Source organism: Bos indicus x Bos taurus, unplaced genomic scaffold, assembly GCF_003369695.1.
Source record: "Bos indicus x Bos taurus breed Angus x Brahman F1 hybrid unplaced genomic scaffold, Bos_hybrid_MaternalHap_v2.0 SuperScaffold_100136, whole genome shotgun sequence".
Taxonomy (NCBI): domain Eukaryota; kingdom Metazoa; phylum Chordata; class Mammalia; order Artiodactyla; family Bovidae; genus Bos; species Bos indicus x Bos taurus.
The window spans coordinates 656,305-677,266 of record NW_020867068.1 but is presented as its reverse complement, the minus strand read 5'-3'; the positions used below and the strand labels follow the sequence as shown (position 1 = coordinate 677,266).

At 38.2% G+C, this 20,962-nt stretch overlaps 1 protein-coding gene across 1 annotated transcript in view; it reads left to right on the top strand.

Moving 5' to 3' along the window:
- LOC113888444 (multidrug resistance-associated protein 4-like) overlaps window positions 1-20,962 on the top strand; it is a 55,783-nt gene that overhangs the window by 17,391 nt on the left and 17,430 nt on the right. The window contains exons 6-9 of the mRNA XM_027535573.1: window positions 1,549-1,704; window positions 14,530-14,619; window positions 17,915-18,087; window positions 18,493-18,598. Coding sequence (XP_027391374.1) covers window positions 1,549-1,704; window positions 14,530-14,619; window positions 17,915-18,087; window positions 18,493-18,598 — 525 coding nt within the window. The remainder of the gene's footprint in view (window positions 1-1,548; window positions 1,705-14,529; window positions 14,620-17,914; window positions 18,088-18,492; window positions 18,599-20,962) is intronic.

Here is a 20,962-nt window from a genome sequence, read left to right as displayed (position 1 = left end):
CACAATATTTCAAGCCATTTTATTATTATTATATTTGTTTTTCTGATCTGTGATCAGTGTTTTTTAATGTTACTACCCAATAAAGGCTTAGATGATGGTTAGCATTCTTTTAGCAATCAGTATTTGAAAATTAAGGTATGAATATTGTTTTTCTTACATAATACTGTTGTGCACTAAATAAACTACAACATAGTATAAACATAACTTTTTACAAAATAATTTTATTTATTTATCTTTGGCTGGGCTGGGTCTTCGTTGCTGCTCTGGTGTTTTCTCTAGTTGCAATGAATGAGGGGTCACTAGTTGCAGTGAGCAGCTCTCTAGTTGCAGTGCCCAGGCTTCTCACTGCGGTGGCTTCTCTTGTTGTGGCTCCCGTGTCTAGGGCATGTGGGCTTCAGTAGTTGTGGTGCACTGGCTTAGTTGCTCTGTAGCATGTGGGGTCTTCCCGGATTAGAGACTGAACCCATGTCTGCTGCATTGATAAGTATTAGTTGCTCAGTCGTGTCCAACTCCATTGTGATCTCATGGATGGTAGCCTGCCAGGCTCCTCTGTCCATGGAATTCTCCAGGCAAGAATACTGGAGTGGGTTGCTATTTCCTTTTCTGGGGGATCTTCCCAATTCAGGGATCAAACCTGAGTCAGCTGCATTGACAGGTGCGTTATTTACAACTGAGCCACCAGAAAAGCCCCAATCTTATCATTAGTGCACTGAATTTCTCTCTGCTTTGGTTTTAATGACCAGACTGACACTTGACATGTATCTTTCCAAGGTGCAATTGCAAGTATTAATTTGCTTATAAAATACCTTTTGAACTGCTCCAGTGAAAGGTCCCATAAAAGTAGCAAATGTTGTGTTGATGTTGACTTCATTAAGTGCATTTTGTCTACTATCCTCTGTCTTATAAGACACTGAGATCTGCATTTTATAATTTTAAGATATTTTCTTTCAAGATAGAATATAATTAAGATATTTAATATTAGGAAGTTTTTTAGTTTTTCTACCAAAGAATAATTCCTCTTAAATAATTAGGCCCTTGAAAAAGTGAATACTTTTTTATGTATAATACTTCTGAATTTACTTGTTGATATCTCCATACAATTAGTCACATAATTCTCCAGGTCAACTTACTTAGGCTGTAGGAATAAAGCTAATTTAAAGACTGACTTCTTATGGACCACTTAGGAGATCACTGGCCTTTCACTGCCAGCAGATTGTCATTTTTAACTCTTCTTGGCACTAGGGGGCTCTCAACCAGGGGGCAGTTGTCAGTATCTGAAATTTTTGGTTGCCACAGTTTATTTATGGGGTGCTACTGGTATCTAGTGGGTCGAGTTCAAGGCTACTGCTAAACATCCTACAATACACAGGAAAAGCCCTCTTCCCCCAAGAATGAATTATCTGTCCCATAATGTCAACAGTGCCATGACTGAGAAAATTATAAACTAGTCTTTACATAGAACTTTTAAAATTCATCATCAATAACCAGCATTTCTGCCAGGTTTGTTGCATTTTGTTAATTCTTACTCTCTCCTGGATCTCTTTACAGCTTGGCATTGTAGGAAGAACAGGAGCTGGAAAAAGTTCCCTCATCACTGCCCTTTTTAGATTGTCAGAACCTGAAGGTGGTGTTTGGATTGATGGACACCGGACGACCTATATTGGACTTCATGATTTAAGGAAGAAAATGTCAGTTGCACCTCAGGTAATGCACTCACATGCTCTTTTCATAAGCCACTTAAGTTTACTTATTTTGTTATTTTTATATTCTTCAAATTAAACAAAAGGGTTAATCATTTTTACCCCTCAGTTCAGTTCAGTTCAGTTGCTCAGTTGTGTCCGACTCTGCGACCCCATGAATCGCAGCATGCCAGGCCCCCCTGTCCATCACCAACTCCCGGAGTTCACTCAAACTCATGTTCTTTGAGTCAGTGAAGCCATCCAGCCATCTCATCCTCTGTCGTCCCCTTCTCCTCCTGCCCCCAAACCCTCCCAGCATCAGAGTCTTTTCCAATGAGTCAACTCTTCACATCAGGTGGCCAAAGTATTGGAGTTTCAGCTTTAGTATCAGTCCTTCCAGTGAACACCCAGGACTGATCTCCTTCAGAATGGGCTGGTTGGATCTCCTTGCAGTCCAAGGGACTCTCAAGAGCCTTCTCCAATACCACAGTTCAAAAGCATCAATTCTTCGGCACTCAGCCTTCTTCACAGTCCAACTCTCACATCCATACATGACCACTGAAAAAACCATAGCCTTAACTACACAGACCTTTGTTGGCAAAGTAATGTCTCTGCTTTTGAATATGCTATCTAGGTTGGTCATAACTTTCCTTCCAAGGAGTAGTGTCTTTTAATTTCATGGCTGCAATCACCATCTGCAGTGATTTTGGAGCCCAGAAACATAAAGTCTGACACTGTTTCCACTGTTTCCCCATCTATTTGCCATGAAGTGATGGGACCGGATGCCATGATCTTAATTTTCTGAATGTTGAGCTTTAAGCTTTTTCACTCTCCTCTTTCACTTTCATCAAGAGGCTTTTTAGTTCCTCTTCACTTTCTGCCATAAGGGTGGTGTCATCTGCATATCTGAGGTTATTGATATTTCTCCCGGCAATCTTGATTCCAGCTTGTGCTTCTTCCAGCCCAGCCTTTCTCATGATGTACTCTGCATAGAAGTTAAATAAGCAGGGTGACAATATACAGCCTTGACGTACTCCTTTTCCTATTTGGAACCAGTCTGTTGTTCCATGTCCAATTCTAACTGTTGCTTCCTGACCTGCATATAGGTTTATCAAGAGGTAGGTCAGGTCGTCTGGTATTCCCATCTCTTTCAGACTTTTCCACAGTTTATTGTGATCCACACAGTCAAAGGCTTTGGCATAGTCAATAAAACAGAAATAGATGTTTTTTCTAGAACTCTCTTGCTTTTTCCATGATCCAGCGGATTTTGGCAATTTGATCTCTGGTTCCTCTTCCTTTTCTAAAACCAGCTTGAACAACTGGAAATTCACGGTTCACGTATTGCTGAAGCCTGGCTTGGAGAATTTTGAGCATTACTTTACTAGCATGTGAGATGAGTGCAGTTGTGCAGTAGTTTGAGCATTCTTTGGCATTGCCTTTCTTTGGGATTGGAATTAAAACTGACTTTTTCTAGTTCTGTGGCCACTGATGAGTTTTCCAAATTTGCTGGCATATTGAGTGCAGCACTTTCACAGCATCATCTTTCAGGATTTGAAAGAGCTCAACTGGAATTCCATCACCTCCACTAGCTTCGTTCGTAGTGATGCTTCCTAAGGCCCACTTGACTTCACATTCCAGGATGTCTGGCTCTAGGTCAGTGATCACACCATCGTGATTATCTTGGTTGTGAAGATTTTTTTGTACAGTTCTTCTGTGTATTCTTTCCATCTCTTAATATCTTCCGCTTCTGTTATGTCCATACCAGTTCTGTCCTTTATCGAACCCATCTTTGCAGGAAATGTTCCTTTGGTATCTCTAATTTTATTGAAGAGATCTCTAGTCTTTCCCATTCTGTTGTTTTCCTCTATTTCTTTGCATTGATCATTGAGGAAGGCTTTCTTATCTCTCCTTGCTATTCTTTGGAACTCTGCATTCAAATGGGTATATCTTTCCTTTTCTCCTTTGCTTTTCACTTCTCTTCTTTTCACAGCTGTATGTAAGGCCTCCTCAGACAGCCATTTTGCTTTTTTGCATTTCTTTTCCATGGAGACAGTCTTGATCCCTGTCTCCTGTACAATGTCACGAACCTCCTTCCATAGTTCGTCAGGCACTCCATACTTTAGTGAATATTTACTGAGCAATTACCATCCTCCAGGTATACTGTTGTTGTTCAGTTGCCCAGTCGTGTCTGACACTTCACGACTCCATGGACCTCACCATCTCCTAGAGTTTGCCCAAGTTCATGTCTGTTTCATATGGTGATGCCATCCAGCCATCTCACCCTCTGTTTCCCTCTTCTTCTTCTGCATTCAGTCCTCCCCAGCATCAGGGTCTTTTCCAATGAGTCAGTTGTCTTTTCCAGTGAGTCAGCTGTTTGCATCAGGTGACCAAAGTATTGGAGTTCAGCTTCAACATCAGTCCTTCCAGTGAGTATTCAGGGGTGATTTCCTCTAAGATTGACTGGTTTGAACTCCTTGCAGTCCAAAGGACTCTCAAGAGTCTTCTCCAACACCACAATTTGAAAGCATCAATTCTTTGGTGTTCTGCTTTCTTTATGGTACAGCTCTGACAACCATACATGACCACTGGAAAGACCATAACTTTGACTATACAGACCTTTGTCAGCAAAGTGATGTTTTTGCTTTTTAATACACTGTCAAGATTTGTCATAGCTTTCTTGTCAAGAAGCAATCATTTTCTAGTTTCCTGGCTGCAGTCACCATCCACAGTGACTTTAGAGCCTAAGAAGAGGAAATCTGTCACTGCTTCCACCTTTTCCCTTTCTATAGGCCATGAAAGTGATGGGGCTGGAAGTCGTGATCTTAGTTTTATTAATATTTAGTTTTAAGCTGGCCATTTCACTCTTCTCCTTCACCCTCATCAAGAGGTTCTTTAGTTCCTCTTCTCTTTCTGCCATTAGAGTGGTATCATCCACATATCTGAAGTTGTTGATGTTTCTCCTGCCAGTCTTGATTCCAGCTTGTAACTCATCCAGCCCAGCATTTCTCATGATGTTCTCAGCAAATAAGTTTAATAAAAAGGGTGACAATAAACAGCCTTTTTGTACTCCTTTTTCAATCCTGAACCAGTCAGTTGTTCCATGCAGTGTTCTAACTGTTGCTTCTCCCCCCACATACAGGTTTCTTAAGAGACAAGTAAGATGACCTGGTATTCCCATCTCTTTAAGAGTTTTCCACAATTTGTTATGATCTACACAGTCAAATTTTTTGTATAGTCAGTGAAACAGAGGTAGATGTTTTCTGGATTTCCTTTGCTTTCTCTAAGATGCAGCGAATATTGGCAATTTGATCTCTTGTTCTTTTGCCTTTTCTAAACGCAGCTTGGACATCTGGAAGTTCTTGGTTCATGTAGTGCTTCAGCCCAGCATGCAGAATTTTAAGCCTAACCTTATTAGCATGGAAGATGAGTGCAGTTGTCAGTAGTTTGAATATTCTTTAGTACTCCCCTTCTTGGGTATTGGGATGAGAATTGACTTTTTCCAGTCCTGTGGCCAGTGCTGAGTTTTCCAAATTTGCTCACATACTGAGTGCAGCACTTTGATAGCATGATCTTTTAGGATTTTAATAGCTGTACTGGAATTCCCTTGCCTCCACTAGCTTTGTGCATGCCAAGTTGCTTCAGTCATGGCTGACTCTCTGCAGATCCTATGGACCATAACCCTACAGGCTACGGTCCATGGGATTCTCCAGGCAAGAATTCTGGAGAGGGTTGCCATGCCCTCCTCCATAAGATCTTCCCAACCCAGGGATCAAACCCATGTCTCTTATGTCTCCTGCATTGGAAGGTGGATACTTTACCACTATCGCCACCTGGGAAGCCCAACTTTGTTGGTAGTGATGCCTTCTAAGGCCCACTTGACTTCACACTCCAGAATGTCTGGCTCTGGGAGGGTGACGACAGCATGGTGGTTATCTGTGTTATTAAGGTCCTTTCTGTACAGTTCTTCTGTGTATTCTTTTCATCTCTTCTTCATCTCTTCTGGTTCAGTTAGGCCTTTACCATTTCTGTCCTTGATTGTGTCCAGGTATATAGCCAAGGGCAGTGGAGGCCAGGTGTCCTGATCTTTCATCCTGCCCTCTGTTTTGATAGATTTGCTTTTTATTTTTTATTTTTTTGAGGTTTTATTTTTATACTCCATAATCATCTTCCTATCAAATAAAGCTCAGAAAAACACCGTCTTGAGATGGGAAACAGAGAAGAGATGAGACACAAAGAGCCAGGCAAATGTGCTTCCTGGAATGTGGGTGTAATATTCCCTGAAATGCCTGTTTATTAGCAAGCATTTCAGCATGGCACCCAAAGGGAAGGAGAACGTGGGCTTGGGCCTTATGACTGAGTACAGCTGTTGCTATCTACCGGTGGCCTCTAAAATACCTGGAATTACTCTAAGTACTCTGGTTTTTTCTAATTAATTTATTTTTAATTGAAGGATAATTGCTTTATAATATCGTTTTGGCTTCTGCCATGTATCAACATGGATCAGCCATAGGTATGTATATATATATATATATATATATATATATATATATAAATGTCCCTTCCCTCTTGAACCTCCTTCCTACCTCATCCCACCCCTCTAGGTTATCACAGAGCACCAAATTTGAGTTCTCTGTATCATACAGCAAATTTCCACTGGCTATCTAATTTTCCATATGGTAATGCATATGTCTAAGTACTTTTGAAACCAAGATACAGCTTTTCAGACTACAGTGAAATGCTGCCTCATACCCCTTAAGACATCTACTGTCAAAAAAGAAAAATGAAAGAAGGAAAGAAAGAAAATGGGTTGGCAGTATTGGCAAGGATGTAGAGAAATTAGAATCCTTGTTCATTGCTGGTAGAAATGTAAGATAGTGAAGCCACTGTGGAAAACAAGTTGGTCAATTCTCAAAAAAGTTAAAGATAGAAATATTATATGATCTAGCAATTCTACTTTAGAGTATAGACCCAAAAGAATTGAAAGAAAGATCTTGAAGTGATACCTGTACTTGCATGTTCATCACAGCATTATTCTCAGTAGCAAAAAGGTGGAGGCACCCAAAGGTACATTGACAGATGGATCAATAAACAAAATGTGGTACATATATGTAAACAGTGGAGTATTATTCAGCTTTAGAAAGGGAGGAAATTCTGACTTGTGCTACAACACAGATGAACCTTGAGGTGACAGTGAAATAAGCCAGTCACAGAGGACAAATACTGTATGATTCTACTAATATGAGGTACCTAGAGTACTAAATTCATGGGGACAAGAATTAGAATGGTGGGTTCCATGAGCTGCTGGGAGTGGGGAGTTGTTGTTTAATGTCTACAGAGTTTCAGTTTTGAAAGACGAAAGGAGTTCTGTGGCTGGATGGTGGTGATCGCTGTGCAACATTGTAAATGTACGTAATACCTCTGAATTGTGCACTTACAGCTGGTCAAGCTAGTAAATTTCATATGTATTTTACCACAATTAAAAAAAAAATTAAAGGTATCCCTTTCAGGAAAAATGGGAAGAACTTTTTAGCACATTCAGTCTCCATATTTAAAGATTTTCTCTGGCTATTTAATTCATGACTTGTGGTTACAGTAGAAAATAAAGGAGTTTAGATTTCCAAGTTTTACGTTTTGATGGTACTCATCTCTGAAATGTCCAAGTGAGATTAGTTAGTAGAAATAAAGGGCCTGTCTGTAGAGTCCTTTCATTTCCTTTGATGCAAAGCTTTCGAAAAACATACCCTGCCTTATTTTTAAAGCTTCTTAATTAGAATTGTATGCTGGTGTACATAAAATAAGTCTATAGATAAAGAAGTAATGTTAGAAGATCCTTGGCTCTGCCAATAATGTTTGGAAGCATATCTGAGCAAAGACTAAACATACCTTTAGTCTTTCATACCATCATATGTAAAATGGTAGTCTTACATACCATCAACATAGTTCTGTTCTGTTCTGTTGATTTCCACCCTTCCTTAGAGCATGTTCAACATACACACTCCAGAGAGCATCCTTACAAAATAGTGCCAAACATTGTATACATGTAGATTCCTCTCTATATGCTTTTGTGTCTAAGGTACAATATTGGTTGATAAAAGAGGGAATATCTGTAGAGAACTAGCAATGTGCAAAGTTCCCAGGAAATCATTCCAGAGGCATCCAGGGATAGAATGTTTGTGTAGACCAAGTGTCAGTGTGACCCACAGTTTTATTCCTGCTCTGCCTCAAAGGACTGTGGGGCCTTGATGACATTACTCAGCTTCAAGACTTCAGTGTCCTCATCTTTAAACCAGGCCTGGGACTCACTGCCACACAGATTTGTTGTGAAGATGTATCTGGGCTTCCCAAGTGGTGCTAGTGGTACAGGACCTGCTGCCAATGCAGGAGACTTAAGAGATGCAGATTCAATCCCTGGGTCAGGAAGATCTGTTGGAGGAGGGCACAGCAACTTGCTCCAGTATTCTTGACTGGAAAATCCCTTGGACAGAGGAGCCTGGTGGGCTATGAATCCATGGGGTCCCAAAGAGTCTGACATGACTGAAGCGACTTAGCACACATAACTGGGTGAGATAAGGTTTGTGCCCATGTCTGGTTCTTGGGAATGCTCAATCACCAGGATCTGTTATTATTCTTAATAATTGGGTTACTGGCCTTTGGATATTATTTTTGCCTGAGTAAAAAGAGTAATACTTTCCGGAATGACTTTACTCTTTAATTTCTCTTATGTGTTCATGGTGCTTGGTGATTTTCTTTATATTTATTGTTTACAATAAAACTAAATTGTTCATATGAATATAAATAGTAGAGCAAAGAAACAAAAATTAAAAAAAAAAAACACAATAGAAATTTGTGGGAAGGCGTAACAGAGAAATGTATCTAATGTTTCCACCAAAAGCAAAAAGAGAGAATAACACTTTCTTGTACTTTGATTTCATTTTCCCCTCCCAGCAACTTCTTTCCTGACCACCATCTTGTACACATTGTTACTTAACAGTCCTCTACCAAGACCTCAGGCCTTTTTTCTCAGCCCTCCCACACTCTTGGCTATTTTCTTCCTCTCCTTGAGGATCTCCTTGAGGATACAGAAATGTAGCTCTCATTTCTGCTCCTCTGTGCTTATTACAGTCCCTGACAAGTACTGATAAGAATTCCTAACATTTGTGGAATCATTAACATGTTTTAACCCCTTATCCTACCACTTCCTGCTTAATTCTCACAATTCTGTAGTTATCCTTACCTAACAGATTTAAAAACTGAGGCCCTAGGGGCTTGTCCCACTTATCAAGAAAGGGGCAGAGCCAGGAGTCAGATTTTGTGTGTGTCTAATTATTTTTTTCACAGTGTTTCAATTGTATAGCAAAATAGTAAGGTGAATTTCTTAAGCATAGATTTTTAACTTATCCTTCTCTACTCTCCTCTTTGGTAAACATTAATTTGTTTTCTATGTTTGTGAATCTGTTTCTGTGTTGTAAATAAGTTCATTTCTATTAATTTTTAAGATTCCACATATAAGTGATCTCATATGATATTTGTCTTTCTCTGCTGACTTATTTCACTTAGTCTCATAATCTCTAGGTTCATCTATGTTGCTGCAAATGGCATTATTTCATTCTTTTTATGGCTGAATAATATTCCTGTGTGTGTGTGTGTGTGTGTGTATACATCATATCTTTATCCATTCATCTGTCCATGGACATACCTTGGCTATTGTAAATAGAAAAGTTGTGAAAACTGGGGTGCATGTATCTTTTTGAACTAGAGTTTTTATGTTTTCCAGATATTTGCTGAGGAGGGAAATTGCTGGATCACCCAGTAACTCTTTTTCAATTCTTTAAGGAACCTCCATATTGTTTTCCATAACAGCTGTACCAACTTACATTCCCACCAACAGTGTGGGAGGGTCCCCCTTCCTCCACACCCTCTCCAGCATTTATTATTTGTGGATGTTAAATGATGGTCATTCTAACCAGTGTGAGGTGTGATACTTCATTGTAGTTTTGCTCTACATTTCTCTAATAATTAGTGACTATAAAGAAAACTCAGCACAGAAGAATTGATGCTTTTGAATTGTGATGTTCAAGAATACTCTTAAGAGTCCCTTGGACTGCAAGGAGATCAAACCAGTCAATCCTAAAGGAAATCAGTCCTGAATATTCATTGGAAGGACTGATGCTGAAGCTGAAATTCCAATATTTTGGCCTCCTGATGCAAAGAACTGACTTCTTAGAAAAGACCCTGATGTTAGGAAAAATTGAAGGCGGGAGGAGAAGGAGACGTCAGAGGATGAGATGGTTGGATGGCATCACCAACTCAATGAACATGAGTTTGAGCAAGCTCTGGGAGTTGGTGATGGATAAGGAAGCCTGGCATGCTGCAGTTCATGGGGTCGCAAAGAGTTGGACATGACTGAGTGACTGAACTGAATAATTAGTGATGCTGAGTATCTTTTCATGGGTCTGTTGACCATCTGTATGTCTTTGGAGAAATGTCTATTTAAGTCTTCTTTGCATTTTTTGATTAGGTTGTTTGTTTCTTTGATATTGAGCTGTATAAGCCATTGTTTATACAGATATTGACTGTATTTATGTAGACTAGAAACAAAGTATCAGAAAGAGAAATTAAGGAAACAATCCCATTGACATCACATCAAAGGGGAAAAAAAACTCAGGATAAACCTACCTAACGAGGTAAAAGGCCTGTATACAAAACCTGTAAGACACTGATGAAAGTAATTCAAGATGATACAAACAGATGAAAAGATAAACTGTATTCTTGGATTGAAAGATTCAATATTGTTAAAAATAACCATACTACCCAAGACAATTTACAGAGTCAATGCAATCTCTATCAAATTGCTAGTGGCATTTTTCACAAAACGAGAACAAAAAAAATTTTTTAAATTTGTATGTAAACAGAAAAGACCGCAAATAGCCAAAACAATCTTGAGAAAGAAGAACATAGCTGGAGGAATCACAGTCCCTGATTTCAGGCTATACTACAGAGACACAGTAATGAAAAAGTATGTTACTGTCACAGAAACCAGACACATATATTAATGGAACAGGGTAAAAAACCCAGATATAAGCCCATGCACTTATGGTCAGTTAATCTAAGACAAAAGAGGTAACAATATGTAATAAAGAAAAGACAGTCTCTACAATAAAAAGTGTGGGGAAATCTGCATGACTGCATGTAAAATATATGGCAAAACCAATACAATATTGTAAAGTTAAAAAATAAAATAAAATATTAAAAAAGAAATAATTAGAACATTCTCTAATACCATATAAAAAATAAAGTAAAAATGAATAAATGAGCAAAGACCTGTAAGACAAGATACTTAGTAAGACAAGATCTTAGAGGAACACATAGGCAGAATACTCGTTGACATAAATCCCAGCACTATTTTTTTGGATCTGACCCCTAAAGTAATGGAAGCAAAAGCAAAAATAAACAAATGTGACCTGGTTAAACTTAAAAGTATAGCATGAAGGAAGCCATTTAAAAAAACCAAATAGACAACCTATGGAAAAGAAGAAAATATTTGTAAATGACATGATCAGCAATGTATTAATTTCCAAATATACTTATAGGGTTCAAAGTAAATTTAAAGAGATTCCCAACTCCAGAGGCTGAGAAGCAAATTACTTTATTTGTGCAAGACTTCAGGTGGCTGTTGACTGTGGTCCTTGATAGAACTGCTTCATATCATGATTTCATGTGCATGCACGCACACACACACACAGAAACAAAAATGTCACAAAACAACATTACTATTGCTCTGTGCTCTGATATTTTCTGTGATGCCAGTTCTATTCTACTTCATATAAAAGACAAAATGATGATCACAATGCACAAAATTAATTTCAGCATCCACCGACTACATCTGAAGTTTGACAAACACTGTCCCTGCCTGTCTCCCTGTTGGGCTGGGCTCCTGGTCCATGTTAGCATCACATCAGGAACTTCATTGTGTTTCAGATTGTCACAGCAGCCTTGCAAGGCTAACCCCAGTTTCCAGTAATGGAACTGTCTTGGAAAGATAAGTAATTTACCCTGAGTCTAATAACTAATGAGAAGTTGAATCAGAACTTAGAACTGTCTGACTCCAAATTTATTTTTTGTTTTCAATAAATGTTAGTTAAACTGAATGATGTTCTCATGAGATATTTTCCCCAAAACATAACAAAAGTTTAGTAAAGTCAGACGATATGACTCCTCCTGTTTTGAGTCTCCTTTGGAGAATATCAGTTTTGAGTCTCCTTTGGAGAATATCAGTTTTTGAAATGGGCTTTTTAGTTTATGTATTATGGGCTAATAAGTGTCAGGAGAAGATATTCAAAATCTTACCCCTCCCCAGCCAAGAGACCTTTGTCTTTACAGTGTCTTGTTGGCTCCGAGATGGAGAAAAGTCTGTTGGTTTGGTTACTTGAAGTTAACTTGTCTATGTGCAGAAAACGTACATCTCTCTTCCCCTCAAATGAGTAGCAAGCAGTGATGCTTGTGTGTCAACACCCTGATTTAAGCAGCCTAGGAAGCTGAGAGCAGACTCTGCAGAAGGGGGAGCCCAGTACTGTTTCTTTGAGTTGCCCCACTCAGGTGAGCCAGGTCCACATCATGTTCCCCGAATCCCTGTTACCTGTGATCCTGGGAACAGCAGCAAGCTTCTGGGGTCATCTCTCTCTCCCAGGCTTATCCCCATCACTGTTGGTCCTGCCATGAACAGGTCAGAACTGGGGGAGATGTGATGGCAGCAAGGACCTGAGTAGGAACCAGAGACAGGGGAGTGGGGACATAGACCATCAGTCCTCAGGGGAACTTTAAAAGATGAATACTTTATTTTTTTAATTACACAGAAGTTACATATCAAAACAGAAAAAAAAAAAAAAAAGTTGAATACTGTGTTCTTAAGAAGTACTCCTCAATTTGTATTCAAAGTTTCAGGAAAAAGCAAAAATGAAAGCTTTTCCTAAATAATTTCCTTAAACACAACAGGTAGTTGAAGTGTATGCGTCCTTTGTGCTCAAGATCTGAAGTAGTTAAGTATATTCCCCAGGAAGAATGCCAGTTGAGATTACATTCAGGGAGTACCTGCTTACTTGAAAGGACCTGGATAATGGAGGGAAGATGGAGAAGAGAAGGGCGAGGAACACTGAGACCAGCCTCCCCTCACCTCCCCAGTTGTTTGTGTAAAGTTCATAGATAACAGCTAAAGGATGAGAAATCGCCTGCATGGGGGATTGAAAATTACAAAGAGTAAAAAGTTTTTATAAAAATATGAGGTACAATGATGGTTATTCTCCTGACAAGGAACTCGTACTATTGCTTAGATGGGTGTTAATCTTTGTTTCTAAATTCAAGAGTTTTAGGGGAAACTTTAAATTTGAGTCTCTGGATTTTTCAGTTCAATTCAATAATCATTTTGAAATGTGTATTTCTGGTGATTTTCAATGCTTTGTAGGCTTATCGGTCACTTAATCAATTTTGTGCAAATGAAGCTCCCTACATAGTATATTTTTAATTTTGGATTTTCCTTAGGGATATATCTCTTTTGGTGGCACACTGTCCTGTGCCTTCTGCTTTCATTTCTTGATCACTAGACTTAAAACTGAGACAATAGGGAGAGAAGGTATGGGAGGCTCTCTAAAGTATCATTCTTCATCATGACTAGGGAAGAGAAATATTTGTCTTCTTCATCTTCTCAGACTTTCATGAAGTTAGAAGGAAACTCCAGCCCCAAGACCAGGCAGGATTTTGAGGCTGGTGATTCCGAGCAGTTCCGGGCACTGTGGAAGAGTCAGGTCTCCTCTTGTTCCCACACGTGTGCCTCCCCTTGTTCTGCCCCCTTCACTGAAAGGAGCCAGTTGGGCTCTTCTCTGCTGCCCATATTCTTATGACCTGGCTTACTAGAGCCTTCCAGAAGAAAATGTAAGTTGTCTACATGAGCTTATGTACATATTCTCTCCTGAAACTCAGGAGGTATATGATTCCAGTGTAATTTACTTGTGGCTCCTCTTGATGATGAATAGGTAGATGAATAGGAAAAGCTATTTAAATAATTTTATTATGGCTCACATCACAGTGGGTTTCAGGTCCTCCTGGCCTTGCAGTTAGTAACGAGGTTCTGTGAGGCAGGTCATCCTGACGCACAGGTGAGAGAACGTGGGGACCAGCTGATGCAGAATCAGAGGTGATCTCTCCACGGACAGAGGTGCCTCAGGCCCCAGGAGCTGACGTTCTCTTTGAACGTGTGGGGATGTTCCATTCACACCTGGGGAGAGATTTCCAGATCCTAGAAGACAGTCTGACCAATGGAGAAAGTAACCTAGTTTATTCTTCATTGCCAAAGTATAAATACTGAATGGTTTTGCTTTGAAGCATAAGCCTCAACTAATCATGCAGTTGATGTTTCCCAGTCACACCAGGATTGACAGTTAATTTATGTAGATCTTGATGTAAACTTTCTCATGTGATTATAATGTCAGTTTGTGTGTGTGTGTTTAACCAGATATTTATTACCAGAATGGCAAATTTTTTTAAAAAATAAAATTTTCCTTTCTTTTCTTAATTTATTTTTTCTTAAGATGAAAATACTTCTTAAACACTTTCTTCTTTTAGTGTTTAATAGTCCAGAGGATTTTTTATAGCACACTTTGTACAATGGAAAATTATTTTAGAGATACTGTTTTGTAAACATACATTTGTAACTTTAATATTAATAATTGCAGTGAATTTTGATATTTTGTATTTTCATTCTTTTCTATAAGCATTGGTTTAAAATGAAAAGAGACAACAAAAAAAAAGAAAAGAAAAGAGACTAAGGTACTAATGTTCACTATTTCGTGGTATTTAGGAACCTGTTTTATTCATTGGAACACTGAGGAAAAACTTGGATCCCTTTAATGAGTATTTGGAGGAGGAACTGTGGAATGTCTTAGAAGAGGTAATTTATGTAATGTTATTAACTTATTAGCATCAGTATCTGTGTGTGTACATTCATAGCATTGCAAGTAATTAAGGGAAGCTTATCATTTTAACTGTTTACTTTCCAGGAGAACAGTGATGAGATGGGTACACTTAAAATGTGTATATTGATAATGAAAACCAATAATATAATTCCTCATGTTTTCATTTTAGCTTTTTCTATAGAATCCCAAGCAACTAGATACATTATTTTGTCCTTAACAGAGCTTATTACACTAGACATTAAAACTGTGGGATCACATTCTATGAGTGACCTAGTAAATTAATTACCCTAATTACCCTCCAATGTTCATTTTATTCCTCTGGCCTTAGGGGCTATCTAAGTGGAGACACTAGTTTTTCATTATTAACTGAAAGATAAACAAGATCATTCCAATACAATGCGATGAAGTTTCATAAGGAAGTGTTTATAAAAGTAAATTATTTAGTTGGAATGTGATGATTACTTATTGGCGATTATATCATTTTAATGCTGCAGCATGAATGCAGGTAACAGAACCCTGGTGTTTTGGCTCAGTTTTATATAGATACGTTAATTTCTAGAGGAGTTTCTGTTATTTGTGCTGTGTTTCCCCTTGCCCTACTTCACTGAATTTCCCTACCCTTGCATGAAAAAATTTTGACTATTAAGTTGCTGTTGGTTTGTATATTTTAATACTAATTATTTTGTGTATTAGCCCTAGTTTTGCAAATTGATTCTACTGATGGCAGAAACTTTAGATTTCTAAACCATAGACAGACTTCTAATCTCTCATGGAACCTAGCTCTGTCTTTTGCTTTTAAAACGTAGCACTTGATAAATAGGTACTAAATGTTTGGTTTATTTCTTCATTTCAGAGAAGTATGGCTTATTTCTTTAAAAAAATTTTGTGTTACACAAATCCAGCATCAATAGTATCTCTGTTAGGACACAAGTGTGTCTCATCACACAGGAACCCAAGATCCAGAAACCTGGGCGTCAGCAGCCTATGCATCAGGAACCACATGGTTCAGTCCTTGTGGTGGCAACAGGTCACATGTCCATTTCCCTGGGCCTTCCTTGTATTATGTGAACTTCCTTTATTGCTGGCCCTGCTCTAGTAAAAGCTCTTCCCCATCTGTTGATTGCATTTCCCTGTCTTCTTCCAGCCCACAACAGTCTTTCTTTTTGAGAAGTAAGAAGGTTCCATGAAATGTGGGAACCATCTGACACCTGTGTTAACCTCCTGTGAGAAGTGTTGGCACCTATTAGATACACTACACAGCAGGTTACTTTAAAAATGTTTATGATAACAGAAATAGGGTACCTTATAAGTTCAGTTTATTGTTTTTCAACTTTGCTCTATTCCATTATTTTCCCAACCTCAAAAATGATCTGAAGCATTTCATATTGAGATGTACAGTTTTGAATAGTATTATTTGCTCCACTTTCCTTAAATTATAACTTTTTATATGCTTTCCACAGTTTATAGTGTGATGTGATATTCTAAAGCCAGTAAAAAAAAATTGTTATTAGAATATAATCCTTTTACACGTAATAGTAGTGTTATATGTAAACTGTCTATATGGATTTACTTTCTAATTTATAGGAACAGATATGTCATATGATGAGATTCACTTCTGCCTTCACACTGCTAACAAATATCTCTGAGAGCTTCTTAAGCATCGTTGCAGATTCTGGGTCTATCACAGTCATCAAGAGACACAATCTCTATCCTTTTCAAGGACATTCTCTTGCATAATCTAACACAATTATCTCGAATAAGAAATAAAACAGTAATATTACACTATCGTCTAATGTGTTCAGATTCTCCAGTTGTAACTTCTAGTTATTATTGTCTACTGCATCTGTTGCCCTTTTCTTCCATTCTAATACTTTATACCTTGATTTTATGATTACACTACAGAGAGCTTTGATATTCATATTATCTCATAACTATTCCTGATTCATAAATAAATGCAGTGTCTCAGAAAACAGTATTTTATGAAAAACACTACCCCTTACAACTCTTATTTGTCATGAAGCAGATATGGACAACCTGAAGGAAAAGAAAAAAAACCAGATTAGTTTTGTGATGTCATCCAACTCAGGAGTAAGTGTGAGATTATTTCTTTGAAGTTAGAATGTCAGTCTTAACAAAGACCAACCACTTGCACCACAATTCAAATTTTACCCTTTAGAGTTTGTACACCTTGTATGCTGTCACTAAATACCAATACCATATTTAATCCTGACTCAGAATTCTGCTTTCTAGGGATTAGATTCCATCAGGAGCACAGTTCAGGATCACATTCGTGGAAGTGCTCCAGCATTTAGGATATCACAAAAATGCTACTCATTCACCCTTGGTGTTTTGTTATCTGACGTTGTACTGTGTCACATAACTTACTGGCCATCGATCTGTTGGTTTCTTAATTAGAAGTGTATTTCTTCTTTGTTCTTTCACTTTAAATACAGCCTGAATTTGCTTCTTGCTCCATAATATTTCTCCAAAATGAATATTCATTGAACTGACCCCTACCACCAAGTGTTCTTTCAGATTATATTTGGTAGTTAAAGATTTGTTTTTTTAATCTTATGAGTATTATTTTATGAAGATAGATTAGTATTAACATCACATATATCCATATTGTGGGGGAGATAAAATGTAATATTTTATCTTGTTTTTGTGAGTTTTCATTCACTGGAAGACATTTATGATATTGAAGAAAATGCACTTGACTGGTCCACTATTTATAGACTAAGCTTGGGAAATGTCCCAGGATTACTAATGTATAAGATGGAGTTTTCCATTGTTTAAATTTGTATTATTTTAAACGTTAAAAAGTTGTAAATTGTTAATAAGATTATATCTTTAGAGAACCATACTTTCTCTAATTTTTCTTTTTAATTCCTTTTAATGTACCACCTCTTATGCAAAATGTACTTTGGTAAAGTTGATTAAACCATAAAGATCCTTTTAGATTTTCTGTTTAAACCACATTGGGAGAAATAGCTTCAATTTTTGAGACTTTCTGAACTAATTCCTAGTTGGGGGTTGTTGGTGGATGGCATGTGGCAGGGATGGGGGGACATTGAGATCTTTCTGTCCTGACTTGACTCTACCAACCATCTTTCTCAGTGAACACTAACTGGAAACAGCTTTTCCCATCACAGGGCTGTATATGTAAGATACATAAGAAGTCATGAGGACTTCAAAGCTCTAACATTCTAAGAGGCTTTTCTACTTCAGCAGTCATTTGTTTTCGAAATTTTGTTCTTTCTGTATCCACAGGTACAACTTAAAGAAGCCATCAAAGCTCTGCCTAGTGAAATGAATACCAAATTAGCAGAATCAGGATTGAATCTGAGTGTTGGACAGAGACAACTAGTGTGCCTTGCTAGGGCTATTCTCAGGAAAAATCAGATATTGATTCTTGACAAAGCCACATCCAATGTGGATCCAAGGTATGTAGCTGAGGTCCATGAAACCTGGAATCCAAATTGTAAATGTAGTAAATGGAAAACATTTAGTGATGCTGAAAAGTGTTTCTATGCTCTCTTTGACCCACAGATATCTTTTAATAATGTTAATCACAAAGGAAAACAAAGGAAGAAAGCAAGACAGTTATATGCTGTTAATATTGTTATGAGGCATCCTAAGGAAGCTGGATTTCAGCTTCTGATAGTTTCAAGCAATTTCAAGGGAAGACTATTTTCCATCACTTTATGAAAAATAGTAAATTTCTAAATAGACTTTTTATAGTTAGTTTTTTAGGAACAAGATTATATGTTAAAGCATTGATTTTTAATTTTTAACTCTTGTCTGCCTTTCCTGTCTTCACTGAAGTATATCAACTTCTCTGATTCCAGAACTGGTGAGTTAATACAAAAAAAAATCCATGAGAAATTTGCTGACTGCACTGTGCTAACCATCACACACAGGTTGAGCACCGTTATTGACTGTGAACGGATACTGGTAAGACCCACACCATTTCAGTTGTTTTCACTTATATTCAATTTTGCACTGATCCTTCCATGTAAAACTTGATAGAAACCTCCAGTAATTTAATCTTCTCTTGGTTTCTCTTTTCATACCTGAAAATAACTCGAGTAATTAACTTTACTTTCAAAATGTGCTATTAAATAATATATCCAATAACCTTATATTTTCATATAATATTAATATATTTGAATTGTTATTTTTTAAGACATCCAGTCATGAAAATATTCCAAACCCAAGTTATAGCTTCATATTTCAAGAGGCTAGAACACAGTCATTTTCACTGTGTCACAGTTGTTTCAGTGTTTTTTGATTCCCTTAATCAAAAAATTAGCCTCTCATTTAGGTTGCCAGGAGGTTGTTGGCTAAGGTTGCAGAATTTTTCAGCTCTTTTTGTCAGAAGGGAGTCCATGAGAAGAAAGGGCTTCGTGAGAAAAACAGTATTTCAACTGAAAGGATTTAATATAGGAAATTTGCTACATAAGAATAGGAGGTTAGAAAAATGAAAGGAAACACTGGGGTAATGATTTTAGGAAGCAGCTACCATGTCCTAGGACAGATATTCAGACCTAAGAACTCAGAAGAGAGCCCCTACAGTTGGTGCTCAAGCCTCCAAGGAGAGGTCACTTCCCAGTTGCTGGTCTTACGTGCTGAGGAAGCACTATGGGGCTATTTCTCCATGTGCTAATGGAAGCTTGGAGCTGGAGTCAGGTCCCCCTGCTGAGGTGACGCTGCAGGAACAGCCAAGTCAGATAGAACATTAGCTCTGTCCCACTTTCAGTCTCCCTCTAGTGCCCGCTTACTGGCACAACCTGAAAAAGGCCAGCTTGCCAGAGAGCCTATGAAATCTGACTTGCAGAGACTGAACCTGTGCATCACAGGTGAGAGTTTAGAAAGGAAGGCAAATCAAGGCGAGAGACTAGATAAACAACTAATAAGTCTCTTATACAGTAGGTCTAGGCACTGCACATGCAGTAGGCTCCAAGCTTTGGTCTCTGGACACCTGTCTAGTATCTTCCCTCCAGATTTGATTGGCTCTTTCCTCTCAGTAATTTAATATTTCCTTCCTTATTTTCTTTTCCTTCCTCCCTCTATTTCTTATCTCTTTTCATCTTCTTTTTTTGTTGTTTCCCTCTGCTGCTTGCTGAGTTTCAGTAAATGTTAGTGTGTGGCTTTATAAAATGATATAGAAAGCATGGCTCAGAGGAAAACCTTTGGCTGCATATAATCCCAAAAGGCTGTGTTTGTCACTCAGTCATGTCTGACTCTTTGTGACCCCATGGACTGTAGCCTGCCAGGCTCCTCTGTCCATGGGATTCTCCAAGAAGAATACTAGAGTGGGTAGCCATTCCTTTCTGCAGGGAATCTTCCCAACTCAAGTATTAAACCCAGGTCTTCTGCATTGCAGACAGATTCTTTACTGTCTGAGCCACAAGGGAAATCAGTCCAAAAGAATGCAAGATATATTTAGGTATTTTGATGGTCCACACAAAATAGGTAATAATCAGTAATAAACAGTAACATCCAAACTTCCTTATGTCTTATGATATCGGAACTGTCTCTTGATTTCTTAGACGGTTTCTGGAATATCACCACCACACCCCCGCCTCCAATTTCACATGCATTGTCAGATGGATCATCAGTGGGGACATTGAGTAGATAAGATATCAGGCTGTCAGGATTGAAGCACTGCCTGTAGCCTCACTCACCGAGCTGGACATACAGAGAAGTGAGCTCCAAGGAGTCCAAGGATAGGAGTTGGGCATCCCCAACCACAGGAATACTCTAGGCTCCAGTAGTGTAGCCAGTTGTCTAGACTAGAGCAACTCAGTAGGAAGCCAACTCCACCTGCAAACTTTCATGAAGCACTGGGTTAAATTCCAAGACTACAGTAGAGTAGCTCAAATTCCAGAAATGTTTTTTTAGCACCTAGTAGTCTTAAACCCTCATTTTGTGTTCTTGAATGCTAATTGGAAAAGTAGCCTTTCATTTCTCCTTTTTTCTTGTTGCTTTGTTGTTCTTATCTCTTAGCACTGCATATTTTGAAGACTGTCCCCCAAAGCATCCTTCTTCCATAATAAGTAAATAATGCTGTAAAATTTACCTGTTTCAAGCCCTTTGTCAGGCTTTAGAGGCAGCAGCAGAAAGTTTGCTTGATCTAGCTCAGTTAGGGGTCTGTTCAAATAAATTCTTTGTTCCTAAATGTACCCTGCAGCTTTATTTTTGGTATTCCAGTATTAATAGTAGCAGATTATTTTTATTATCTAATTCTTAGAAATATTGTCACCTTGAAATGTGTGATTGGTTAGGGAAACAGTGAGGAAGGACAGAGTTTTGAAA